The 15,132-nt window shown below is 18.5% G+C and overlaps 3 protein-coding genes across 3 annotated transcripts; 2 read left to right on the top strand and 1 right to left on the bottom strand.

Annotated features, from left to right (window-relative positions):
* Nucleotides 1-578: 578 nt before the first annotated feature.
* PGSY75_0727600 (hypothetical protein) lies at nt 579-3,899 on the top strand (the record flags this gene model as incomplete). Its single annotated transcript, XM_018785111.1, has 3 exons — nt 579-3,497; nt 3,607-3,713; nt 3,866-3,899. 3 exons carry the CDS (start codon nt 579-581, stop codon nt 3,897-3,899), a joined length of 3,060 nt encoding a protein of 1,019 aa, XP_018642612.1.
* Nucleotides 3,900-4,354: 455 nt separating this feature from the next.
* Nucleotides 4,355-7,219, bottom strand: PGSY75_0727700 (hypothetical protein; the record flags this gene model as incomplete). The annotated part of the gene is made up of 1 exon (XM_018785112.1): nt 4,355-7,219. The coding sequence occupies one exon, from the start codon at nt 7,217-7,219 to the stop codon at nt 4,355-4,357; it is 2,865 nt and encodes a 954-aa protein (XP_018642613.1).
* A 1,627-nt stretch (nt 7,220-8,846) lies between these two features.
* PGSY75_0727800 (putative cation transporting ATPase) lies at nt 8,847-14,495 on the top strand (the record flags this gene model as incomplete). Its single annotated transcript, XM_018785113.1, has 1 exon — nt 8,847-14,495. One exon carries the CDS (start codon nt 8,847-8,849, stop codon nt 14,493-14,495), a length of 5,649 nt encoding a protein of 1,882 aa, XP_018642614.1.
* Between the last annotated feature and the right edge of the window lie 637 nt (nt 14,496-15,132).

Genomic DNA, 15,132 nt, shown 5'->3' on the forward strand with positions numbered 1-15,132 from the left:
AAAAAATTTAAAAAAATAAAAAAAGAATTAATTAAAAAGAATTTTTTAAAAAAAAAAAAAAAAAAAAAAAAAAAAAAAAAAAAAAAAAAAAAAAATATAAAAAAAAAAATAATTAAAAAAAAAAAAAAAAAAAAAAAAAAAAAAAAAAAAAAAAAAAAAAATTTATTTTTTAAAAAAAAAAAATTTACAAAAAAAAAAAAAAAAAAAAAAAAAAAAAAAAAATATACATATATATATAATATATATATATTATATATATAGCTCCGTTGGCATATAAGATATTTTTTAAGGTGTGCTTTACTTTTTATAAACAAATGAATAAAAATATAAACTAATAATTTATTTAATTTGAATAATGTAGAATATTTTAAATATATATATATAATATATATATTATATATGTTATATATGTATGTGTAGAGCGTACGAAATATTTTATTTATAATTATATAATTTCGTGTGACAAAAAAAAAAAAAAAATTAATTAAAGGTACATATAAATATTTATATATATATATATATATATATATATATTTTATTTATTTATTTATTCCTTTTTGAGGTATAAAAATTATAAGATGATCCATTATGTTAATAACTTAAAAAGTATTAATAGAAAAGTACTATATAAATTACATATAGAAAATGACAAAATTATTGATATGCCCTTGTTCTTAGCTGACCATATATATGTTAGAAAAAAAAAAGAATTGATAAAGCTACTACACGAAGCTATATATTTTGACAGAGAAAAATTTTTCAATAATTATAAGAAAGTGTTATTAAATAAAAAGGAATGGAATAATAAAAATGATATTAAAGATCATGTATATAATATAAAAAAAGAATTTAATCTTGTGAATATAAATGATAAAGATAATATAAATAATAATAATAATTGTAATAGTGATATTATATATTCTAAACAACACTGTAGTAATATTTTTGAAAATTCCATGATATCATCATTTATTAAGAATGATATAAAAAAACCTTTGTCAAATAATTTTATGAACCCTTATAAATATAATAATGAAGAATATGATGAGTTAATTGTAGAATTATCAAGTTTATATCATGATGAAGAAGATTTTGATAATACAAGGTTTCCTTTAAATTGTTTTGAATCTATTGAAGAAGAAAATTATGTTAATTATTATGTAGAAGAAAAAATAAAATACAATACTAGAAATAAAATATATGATGAAAAAAATATAGATAATGCAGATATATATAATTATTATATTTTAATAGGTTATATACCTAATGATTTATTTTTTTCTTGTATTAAAAATAGAATAATATCATTAAAAAGTTTTTTTTCATACAATGAACTTTTTTCCTTTATTTATTTATTTCATAAAAGAAATGATATCAGAACTATTATTTTATTGGCAGAAGAATATATAAAAAGAATGTGTAATGAAAAAGATCGAATTGTTGATAATAAGCATATTATATATATGTTAAATATTTTTATTAAAATGAATTATAATAATAATAAAAACAATATTTGTAGTAGTAAGCATATATTTTCTAATTTTTTACAAAATATCTATATAAAATTTTCACATAACAATTTAAAATTATTAATATTATCCTTTACTTGTCTATCTAGAATAAATGAATACAATATTTTATTTTATGAACACATCTCTAACTTTATAGATAATATTTCTTCCCTTTCAACTTTAGCTTGTTCGATGATATTACATAGTATAGGTTATTATAAATTTTATATGAAAAAAATAAAAACACAATTATTTCAGCACATACGAAATTACAAACAAATAAAAAATTATCAAAACAAAAAAAAAAAAAATATTTCTGATAAAAATGAAATATTTAAAGACCACAAAAGGGAATATTTTCAGCATGAAAATGATATTACAAATTATATAATATATAATAATAATAATAATAGTAATAATTATAATAATTATATAGCTCTTAATAAAGGTGAAAGGAATAATTATTTGTATGATAATAAAGAATCGACACACACACGACATATTACAAATCAGATTTGTTATAAGAATATATGTGAAAGGAATATAATAAACCTTGATTTGACAAGAAAACATATGAATATAATAAAAAATCTAGAAAATAAAATAATTGAAAAATTATTATGTTCCAATATTCAAGATATAGATTCTAAAAGTATTAGTAGTATTTTCCATTATTATTATTTATCACAAAATGTTTTATTGAATTTAAAGGATCAACAATTATTCAACAAATTACTCAATATTCTAATTAATAATAATGTGAATTTTATGACACCACGACATTTTCTGATGTGTTCATATACATTAATTCTTCATAAATATTTTACAAATATAGATATAGCATCTTATTTTCTTTTTCAATGTGCTAAATTAATTAAATTATTAAAAAAACAAATTTATATAGACAACTTATTTTTTATATTAATAGGATTCTCACAAAATCACTTAATCTTTTATAACAATAAAAAGAATCATATGAAGGGCACAACATCAATATATATTGATAATAATAATAATAATAAATTTTGTAATTATAAAATCGAAAAAAATAAATATATTGATATACTACAAAAATCGCAATATGAATTAAATTTGTTAACTAACCAAAATAATGTTACACCTTCTAGTTCAAGAGCAGCTATTTTATATATATTAAATGAAATAACAAACTTAGATTATGAATTAAATACAAAACAGATGATATTATTTCTACAATTATTTTCATCATTTAATATAAAATTTAGCACAGATATTAAACAAAAATTATTTTCTCTTATAATTAATAACACGCACAATTTAATAAAATATATACATTTAATCTTACCAGGAGCAATAAAAATATATGGTATTACAAGTAATTATATAAAAACTATCTGTTTAAATTTTCTTGAAAAAATGGATAATGAAATTAATAGAATTTATAATTTGTTATTAAATGGTGAGTTCAATATGATTTATAATTTTATCCAAACAAATAATATAATAAATGATAATGTAGAATATACTTTTATATTTGATATTAATATATTATCTGATATATTATATATATTTGATCAAATAGATGTAAATAAAAAAGATTTTATAGACAACCTAACCAACTTGTTATATTTTAATAATTATTATATTCTTACCTATAAAAAAAACAGTTTTAATTCATTTGTCTATCTCTTGCATTATATTTCATCATCATATGATAATGAAAACAAATTACATAAATTACAACATTTTCTTTATACAAATGTGTCTGAATATTTGAATATATCATTTAAGCAATATATAGATCATATAAAATCACATAATAACCACATAAATAATATAAACAAACCTGAGGACAATAATTCACAAGGAGATAATTATTTTAATGAAGTTACGCATAATATATTAACTGATAAAATATATATGAAAGATTTGATCTTATTACTTGATTCGATCAGAATTAATAAAGCATACGATCACAAATTACTTATTAACAATTTGATTAATATTGTAAGTTAAGAATAAAGAAAAAAAAAATATATATATATATATATATATATATATATATTTTTATATAACACAAAATATATTTCCACATTTTCTTTTTTTCTATATACAGATGAACACTGAAAAAATAACCTTACTCTCGGATGAAGATATCGAGCTAATAAATTATATTTTTATAGACATGGGATTAATGAATAATCCAATCATGAATGAAGCAAAGTAAAAATAAAAAAATTAAAGTACAAATTATGTAATATAAAATGTATATTATGAAAATATTGAAAAAATGTAAATGTTATATGTATATATAAATATATATGTTATATAATATATGTAATTAATTTTTTTTTTTTTTTTATAAATATACATAGGAAAAGAGGTCTAAGCATGGGATTAAACAGTTAATATTATAGACGCATTTAAAATGGATAAATTTGTCTTATTTTTATTTTTATTTTTTTTTTTTGTTTTTAAATGTTTATATTTTTACCTGACTTGTTCATATAATTTTGTAGAACAAGCTATTTTTTTTATTTATTTATTTATTTATTTATTTTTTTTTTTTTTTGTTATATATTTATTTATTAATTAATCCTTTAGTAAATTATAGTTTTAAATCATTTCACTATGAAAAATAAAAGATGTTAAATATAACACAAAAGTTACATTAGACCAACTGGTAAACAAAAAAAAAGTATATATATATATATATATAATATATTGATCTGTTTTGTATTAATTTAAATATTATTCAATATGTGATAAAATGTTTTTTTTTTTTTTTTTTTTTTTTTTAAATATATGAAACTGACATATCTTTAATATGAATGGATTTCTAAAAAAAAGAAAAAAAAAAAAAATCACATATTTTCAAAAGTATTAATTATATTTACATTTCTTTTAAATATATTTGTGCAATATTCTTCCGAATTTTGCTCTGTCATGTTAAACAAATCATATTTTTGAAAATTAATTATAACATTCCATAATATATTTCCTTTGACATACTTCTTTAACTGTTTTATGAAAACACTAAAGATAATTTTTTTTAATTTATAACTTTCAAGGAATGCTTTTTTAATTTTAAAAATTCTGTGTAAGAAAAGGAATGATTCCGAATAACAACTCAATTCTAAGAGTACCAAGCTCAGTAGAAAATTGGCTAGTACATGTTGATCATTTAAATTGATAGTTAATTTAATGCAATTAAGGAAATCATATATCCATTTACTTTTGTACAAATTTGGATTTAGAAAGATAACATTTTTAAAAATATATTTTTCTTTATGGTTTAATTTTTGATAATAGTTAATATAATTTTTGTCGATTTTTTTTTTTTTTTTTTTCTTTGGATTTATGGAAGTATCTGTATTTGATGAAGAGAATTGTTCATCTACTCTTTCTTTTTTGATTTTACTGCTGTAGGTCCCTTTAGAGGAGTTATAATATTCATTATGTGATAAATTGTCATTATGTGTGTCAAGTTTGTTTTGACATTTTTTGATATTATTCAACATGTTATGATTCGATTTATCATATTCAATTACAAAATTGTTCTGCTCATAGACATATACATATTTTCCATTGTGAATATATGAGAAATCAAAATTAAAGAAATTTTTTAGGAAAACAAAATATTTACTATTGTTTCTATAAATTTTAAATGCCTCAAGAAATTTTTCGTTAGCCCAGATAAGATTTTGCTTTAGTGTAATTATATTACCTATATATGGTTGATAGGACATATTTCTGCAATGGAAATGTATATGCGACGAGATATTTGAATGATGTAATTGAAGGAATTCTTTTTTATAATTGAGATTTGTTATATTGAAAAATTTTTTCGATGAATATAGCAATGATTTAAAATTATTTAATAAATGATCGAAAAGGTTAACCATATTATAATAATAATTATTATTCTTATAATTATCATCCTTATTATCATCATCATTTTCATCATTTTTGTGGGAAACTATTAAATTGTTGGACAACATATTTGATAGAAAGCCAACCTTTTCATTCTTATAATAATATTTTGAATTGAATGTAATAAAAAAATGAACATAAAAATTATTGAGAATATTCTTAAAATGTGTATTTATATACTCCGAATCATGAAATATATGTGCACATATATTTGTACCTATAAGCTGTTGAAAGTTCTGTGTAGATAGTCCATTAATATTTAAACATTGAAGAAATTCATATTTATTTATAAATTCAAATGGTAAACATGCATATATAAAATTATCATTTTTTTCGTTATCTGTTTTAATAAATTGTACTTTTTCATCGTCATATATATCATTTTTTATTGAATATATTTTAATAAAAAAACATTTATTTTCAAAATCCAATTTATATATCCATCCTTTAACTAGCGAATTTTTTCTCACATTTTGTAAAAGTTTTTTTTTACCTGACTGGTCATCTAATATGATTAATCTATTATAGCTAGCTGAAGTATTTATTTTAAAATTTTCATGTGACGTTAGATTAATAGATGAATTATATTCTTGTAAATAATTATTATTAACATTTTTATGAATATCATTTTGATTTTCTAGATTTGTATATATAAAATTATTATTTTTTTTATTTTGTTGATAAGAATGATTTTGTAATGATTTAAGGTTAAAAGATTTTTGATATGTTTCGGTTTCTTTTATATTATCAATTATATATACATTTTTAAAAAATTGACTATTTGAATTTTCCATAATAGCTCCATAATTAATATGAAAATTATCATTTATGAAAGGTATAAAAGAAATATCACAAAATCCTAATTCTTCCTTATTTTTAATTTCTTCTTCAAAAGAATGTTTTATTTTTTCGAGTTTCTTTTTTTTTTTTTTATTATTCATGTGTAGTTTAATATTATGTTTGGTCTTATGAATATTTTTTAATTCTTTGCGAATATAATTTTTTCCCTTTTTAATTTTTATATGTATTTTTTCGCTCGTCCCATTTGTAATGCATTTATTGTATAAATAACTTTTTTTTCTTTTGTCATACATTTTTGAAATACGTTCGACAGTATAATTATAATATGAAGATTTGTTGTGTTTACACATATAAATATTACTATTGTGATTATTAATATGATTATTAATATGATTATTAATGTGATTATTAATATGATTATTAATATGATTATTAATGTGATTATTAATATGATTATTAATGTGATTATTAATATGATTATTAATGTGATTATTAATGTGATTATTACTAATATTATTACCATTATTATTAGCCTTATTGCTGATCTTTTTTTTTGTCATTTTTCTTTTATTCTGATTAGTGTCCTTATTAGGCAAATTTTGTGAGGCATTATTTTTTAGATACGTTATAATAGTATCTCTTATATTTTTAGAAGAGACATAATTTAAATTTATAAAATCATAATAATTATTTGTAACATTTTCATCTAAATTTTGTAAAAAATAATTACATATGTTATGAATAGATTTATTATTTTCTATAATTTTAAAATGATTATCCATTTCGTCAACTAATAAATTACAGTAATCTGTTATATTTTTTTTTTCTTCATATAATTTATAAATATCATCAAAATGATGATTCTCTCGTTTACTTAAGTCTTTAAATTTTTTATTTTTATAAAAGAAATCTTCATTGTATTTATTGAAAAAAGGAATCTCATTTTTTAGCTCTTCTATGAGTTCATCGTAAGCAGATTTTTCGTAGCACTGCATTATCTTTTAAAAGAATAAAAAATAAAATAAAATAAATAAATAAATATATATATAATTATTCATTTTATATATTTGTAAGATCTTCTATGATGCTAAGAAAATCCTTGTAATAACAAATTGACATATTAATAAATATATTTATTCATAGAAAACAACAAAAAAAAAAAAAAAAAAAAAAAAAAAATTAAGAAAATTAAATAAATTATACATAATGGTAAGAAATAAGTGAGAATTATTATCATACAAAAAAAAAAAAAAAAAAAAAAAAAAATTCTTTATTTCACAAATTAAAAATAAGTTGTAAAAAAAATACTAATTATAAAAAATAACATGTTATATATATATATATATATATATATATATATATATATATATATATAATTATTATATTTAAAAAAATGTGGAAGATAGAAAAATATTATGGAAAATAAAAAGAAATATATGGATATATATATATATATATATATATATATATATATATATATAATATAAAATATTTATAAATAATAGAAATATTATATATATAAATATATATATATATTAAATATAAATATTTTTGGTGATTATATATATTTCTTTTATGTTTAACGTTATAAAAAATTAATTTTAAAAAGGAAGTATTTTTTTTGTAGTGAAACAAAAAAAAAAAAAAAAGGAAAAATAATAAAGTTTACATATATTTTATTATATATATGTATTTATTTTATATACATACATATGGATTGTATGTTTATATATATATAAATAAAATCTTATTACATGTAGATTAAGAGAATATATTAAGTTGTTTGAGAACATTTTTTTTTTTAAGGAAAAAATAAGAGCCTTTTTATAATTTATTGATATTTCACTATTAAAAAAATTATATATTTTTGTTTATAAGTATACAGAAAGAAAAGATTTGAGAAAAAAAAAATAATAATAATAAAAATAAATGAATTAAAAAATTAAACAAGAAATATATATATATATATATATTATTATATATATATAATATTAATAAAACAAAAAAAAACAGAGGAAAAATAAAATATATTTAAAAAATAAAAATATATATTTATATATTAATATGTTTTAAATATTTTTTTATATATTACATTGTAACTTTAATTTTTTTTTTTTTTTTTTTTGTTATATTTTTTTTTCATTGTGGGATATATGGAAATGTTTTAAATTCTAAATATTATTTAAAATAATATGTTTTTTATCTATTTATGAAAAGAGAGAAATAATTATAAGAACATAAAAAAAAAAAAATATATACATATAATTTTATATTATATTTTTTTATATATCATATAGGGTTTGTTTGTTTATATATTTTCTTCATTTTAAAAATATATATTATTATGTATTTGATATAAATTATTTAAATTGTGACCTTAAAAATATTTTTTACTCATCAATAGGTAAATATATATAAAATATATATATATATATAATATTATATTTATTTATTTTCTTTGTTGTATATCTTTGTGTGTTGAAGAAAGATATCTTTATCTTTAAAAATAGAATAATATTTACACACGCATATATATATATATATATATATATATATATATAAACATTTACATATATATAATTAATATTATATTTTTAAAATTTTTTTGTAAATTAAAAAATAATGAGTAGTAAATACAATATTTTAATTTATAAGAAAAAAAAAAAGCATCTTAGATTGGATGTATTGCTGTTTTTTTTTTATCTTATATTTTTAAATTTAATATTACAAAATAAAAAATTTGAAGCTCAACAAAAAGATTATGAATATATTGAAAATTTGAAAACAAAAAATGTGAAGGATGAAGGATTTGTGCATGTAAAAAAATTTGATTCATCTTCTTCTTCATACAAGTTTGAGGATATAGGAAATGAGGATGTGTTAGAAGATAATAATAATAATAATAATAATAATAATAATATTAAAAGTATTAATAATGTTGAAGCCAGAAATGATAATATGCATGTTGTAAATAATATGAATAAATATGATAAATCTTTAAAAGAGAATGAAAAGATTGTTGGTGGTAATGAAACAAATGAAAATAAGAACAAAACGTTTGAGAGTGAAGATTTAAAAAATGAGAAATCATTTAAACCTATAATAATAGGAAAATATAATTTAATATACATATTTTATAGTATAGAATTTATATGTTTATTGTTGTTTATATGTTTACATGTTTTACTGTTTCTTTTATCACAATGGAATATAAAAATGAATTTGCTTATATCATATAAATCTTTATATAGTAAAGATAAAAAGAAGTATTTATATAATTTAAAAAATTTATGTACACATGTTTATATCGAACCTTGTATTATTAAAAGTGAAGAATGTAATAGTAGTAGTATATATGATAGAAATAGATATAATATGGATTCTAACTTTTATAAACCTAAAGCACAATTAATAGAATTAAAAAAGGTTGATAATGATATATATTTTTTTTATAAACAAAAGAAATATATTTTTAATTATAACACATTTGTATTTGAATCACTTAAACATTTTGATAATTTCAATGTGGGTTTTTATTTGAACTGGAAGGGATTAATAGATTATAATAAAGGGTCAGGTGTAAATAAAATGGATATATATAATAATAAAATGATGAAAAATATAAACGAAAGTGTAACATGTAATAATATAGAAAGTGTAATAAAAAAATTAGATATTTTATATACATCACATAGTGACAATAGCAAGAAAGTATATATGAATGAGAAGGTAGATGAAGTGAATGATAATAATAATAATAATAATAATAATAATGATTTAATTAATAAAGAGAAGAATGTAAATAATATATATGATATGAAAAATATGGATGATACGAATAAGAGTAATATGAATATAAAATATAGAGGTAAAACAAATAAAGGAAATAATAACCATATAGATAAATCAAAAGGTGATAATATGAATAATATGAATAATGTGTGTGAAAGGGATGATGGTGATAATAAAAAAAAAATATATAATATACAAAATAATATACATAATAATATTAAAAAGAATGATAATTTGAATGATTCAAATTATTTCTATTATAAAAAGAGTTCTTTCGAAATTCCTTATGATATATTTGTTCATAATAATATTGAAAAATATGGTGAAAATATATATGATATACCATGTCCTTGTTTCAAAGAATTATTATATGAATCTATGTTGTCTCCTTTTTTTATATTTCAATTTTTTAGTATAATATTATGGATGCTTGATAGTTATTGGTATTTCGGCATTTTCTCTATATTTATATTAATAATTTTAGAGTCTCAGTTAATTAATAAACGTATAAGAGAATTTAATATGATAAATGGAATGAAGGTAGATCCTCAGGATGTGTATGTCTATCGTAATTTAAGATGGAATATTATGAAATCCAATATGTTATTGCCAGGTGATATATATATATTGACAAATGATATGAGTATGACTGATAATAATATATGTACTTGTGAAACCTTATTGATTGATGGAACATGTATTACAGATGAATCTATATTAACTGGCGAATCTGTTCCTTTAATAAAGGCATGTATAGATAAAAGCATAATAGGAAGTGATAATAAAATGATTAAAAATGAAAAAAATGAAAAAAATGAAAAATATGAAAAATATGAAAAAAATGAAAAATATGAAAAATATGAAAAATATGAAAAAAATGAAAAAAATGAAAAAAATGACCATATGAATCATATTAATAATATTAATAGTTATAATAGTACATGTAATTTACAAAGTGATGGAGAAACCCTACATGATACATATTATCAAAATAATCCAAATGAATTTATTAAAAATGATGAATATTATTTTGATGATTGGAATGTTTCTAATTCATTATTTTGTAATCGACTTGATATAAAAAATAAACACAAGAAACATATTGTATATGCAGGAACAAATATATTAATGACAAAAAATGAAAATAATAAATTTAATGGTAAGAATTTACCAGTAAATGGTTGTATAGGTATTGTATTAAGAAGTGGATTTTCAACATATCAAGGTAAATTAGTACGTACTATAATAAATACATCTGATAAAGTAAACTCATCAAGTTTTGATTCTATAATATTTCTTATAATATTATTATTATTTTCTATATGTTCAAGTGCATATGTTGTATATAGTGTATTAAAATCGAATGAAGAAAGAAACTTATATAAATTATTATTATCAGTATCACATATTATAACAGCTGTTATTCCACCAGAATTCCCTATTACTCTTTCATTAGCAGTTACTATATCTATTGTCTATTTATATAATATGAAAATTTATTGTACTGAGCCTTTTAGACTCCCTTTTTCTGGCAAGACTAATATATGTGCCTTTGATAAAACAGGAACACTAACAGAAGATAATATGATAGTTTTAGGTTTATTTGGATTAGATAATAATTATAAACAAATAAATCAAATTAAAGAATCCATTATAAATAAACAGAAAATTCCTTTTTTCTCTTTATCTGTAATAGCTGGTTGTCATTCTATATGTTCAGTAAATAATAAATTATTAGGTGATCCTTTAGAAAAAAATTCTTTTATGAAATTAAAATGTGTTATGAAGAGTTTGAACCATACATATGTGCATACAAATAATAATAAGAATGATGATACTACCATTGATGAGAATAAAAATAATGATATGTTGAATTTAAAAAATGAAAAAAACAAAGACAAAAAAAAAATAAATATAAAAATAAAAAATGAATCTGTAGAAAATTTCCAAATAGTTAAGAGATTCTTTTTTTCGTCAGAATTACAAAGAATGACATGTATTCTTTTGCATGAAGGTTCTCAAAATGATTGGTATGGTGATGAATATGAAACGGATACTTGTCATTCGGATGAGACAAATGAAAATATAAAAAGTGATGTATTACATAATAATATGAATGATATATCCAAGTCCACATGTTATAAGGACTATGATGAGATATTAAGAAAGTTGAAAAGAAAAAATAATAATGAGAATGAAACACAAAGTGAAGATGATATGGATCAGAATGATTATTCTAATTATAACCCTACAGAGAAGCAGATGATGATGAAGAAGAAGAAGAATAATAATAATAAGAAAAATAAAATAAAAAATATCCTTTTTGTGAAAAAAAAGAAAGAAAATAACGATAAATGTGTAAAACAATATTTAGTTGTAAGTAAAGGTTCTCCTGAATTAATGAAAAGATTTTTAAAAAAAATACCAGAACATTATGATGAAGTATTAAATAGTTTATCAATAAAAGGATATCGTGTTTTATGTTTGGCTGTAAATATATTAGATGATAATATGTTTAATGAAAATATTACAAGAGAAGATGTTGAAAAGGATTTATATTTTTGTGGTTTCTTGACATTTATATGTCCTATAAAAGTGAGTACACCTAATTATATATTAAATATAAAAAATGCAGGAATAAAAAATATAATGATAACAGGAGATAATGCTTTGACTGCTTGTCAGGTATCTCAAGATGTTAATATTGTTCCTCATGTAGCAAGTAAGCACATTTTAATTCTAAAGTTGAAGGAGTTATCTTATGACATGTTAAATGAAAAAGTAACAAACACGTTAAGTGTGATTAATAAGATGATGACAAATAATGATGATACATGTGATGATATGAGTAGTACAAATAATACGAATAATATTGTAAAAGATTTTTCAGATGATAATAAAATTTTTAATAAGGATGATATAAAAGATTCTATTGAATTTTTGACATGTCTAAAAAGTAAGGAGACAAATATTTTTTTAAAAAATCATGTAGAGAATCTTATAAAAATAATAGAAATGAATTGTAATAAATGTAGTAATATATTATATTTTATGAATAGAGAAAATAAGAAAATATTACCATTCATTGATAATATAGATTATATAAAAAGCTGCGGTGCTTTATTTTCTTTATGCATAACAGGAGATATAATTGATTATTTTTTACAAGTATATAAGAATAATTTGAATATATTTAATGAGTTAATAAGAGGTGTGTATATATTTTGTAGGATGTCTCCAAAAAATAAAGAGATAATAATAAAAACGTTAAATAAAATTGGATATATAACAATAATGTGTGGTGATGGAACTAATGACATGGCGGCTTTGAAGGCAGCACATGTAGGTGTATCATTATTGAGCATAAAGGTGAGTTATAAGAATAAAGATGGAAAGAATAAAAAAATGTTATATGATGAGAGAAAGAATAGTTTAAATAATAATAATAATAATATGATGATGATGAATATGTATGGTGATGGACGTTCAAGAAGTTTATATGATAATTTAAGAGCTTCTTATGCTGAAGCACGAAACATAATAAACAATAATAATAATAATAATAATAATAATAATAATAATAGTGGTGTTAATTGTGGGGTGGGTTTAAAATTTAGACGTTCATATGAACAAATGAAATTATATAATGAGAAAAAGAAAGAATTAGAACAGATGTTGCAATCACTTGATGATTCTTTACCATTAATAAAATTAGGAGAAGCAAGTATAGCATCACCATTTACATATAAAGGAAATGATATAAGATGTATAAAGGAGATAATATCATGTGGTCGCTGTGCTTTATCTAAAGTAATAATGATGTATAAGTTGATGATAATAAATTCTTTAATTACAGCATTTTCAGTTTCTATATTAACATTAGATGGTGTAAAATTAAGTGATGCACAAACAACTGTTATATCATTATTATATACATCTTTAATTGTTTTAATATCTAAAACATCACCTTTAAAAAGTATTACAAATTACAAACCTCCTAATTCATTATTTAATTTTAGTGTTATCATATCATTATTATTACAAATAATTATTCATTTCTCTATATTAATATATGGTTGGAAATTAGCATGTACATATAGAGAAATTAATTATATACCAGATATTAAAGGAGAGTTTAAACCAAATATTGTAAATACATGTATATATTATTTAATTTATTGTATTAATCTATCTATTTTTTCATGTAATTATGAAGGATTACCATTTATGATACCAATACATAAAAATAAAGAAATTGTCTATATTTTTCTAGTCAATTTCTTTTTTCTTCTTCTTTTAATTATGGATTTATTTCCATACTTAAATTATTTCTTCTCTCTTGTGTCATTTCCTAATATACATTTTAAATGTTTCTTTTTCTTCTTAATGCTGTTGGATATTTTTTTGCCTTATCTAGTAACAAATCTGTTAAAATCCTTCAGATTTTATATATTCAACAAATATCAAATTAGTATTTAATAAACACGAACATTTTTTTTTTTATACATTTCATATATCTGAACATTTTAAGACAATTAATTTTTAATCATATATATATATGTATATATGTATATATATATTTTATTATTTGGATATGGGGTATCACCTTCCAAAAAAATAGTACATTTAATAAGTCATTTTATTCTTTATATTTTTTCATATTTAAAGACAAGAAATTTAATTATAAAAAAATAATACTTAAACACAAGAAAGACATAAAAAAAAAAAAAAAAAAAAATTACACAACCATATATATATATATATATTTATATTTATTTATTTATATATTATATTTACATATTTGTAAATATCCATTTTTATAATTATATATATTTTAATTTCCTTGTAGATATGATCATATTTGATCTTATATATAAAGACTACTTATTAAATATTTATAAACTCAAAGTATGATTAAAATAAATTACTTATATAAATAAATATACTATTACTTTATATAATATAAATATTGTGACTTTTTCTATATATATTATAAAAATAAATATATTTTTTTTTTTTTTTTTGTAATATTTTGTGGGTGCATAAAATTATTTTTATTACAGTATTGATATAATATATATAATTTGAAATATATAACCTAAATAATTAAATTATT

The sequence above is a fragment of the Plasmodium gaboni genome, chromosome 7 (genome assembly GCF_001602025.1).
Source record: "Plasmodium gaboni strain SY75 chromosome 7, whole genome shotgun sequence".
In the NCBI taxonomy this organism is placed as follows: Eukaryota; Apicomplexa; class Aconoidasida; order Haemosporida; family Plasmodiidae; genus Plasmodium; species Plasmodium gaboni.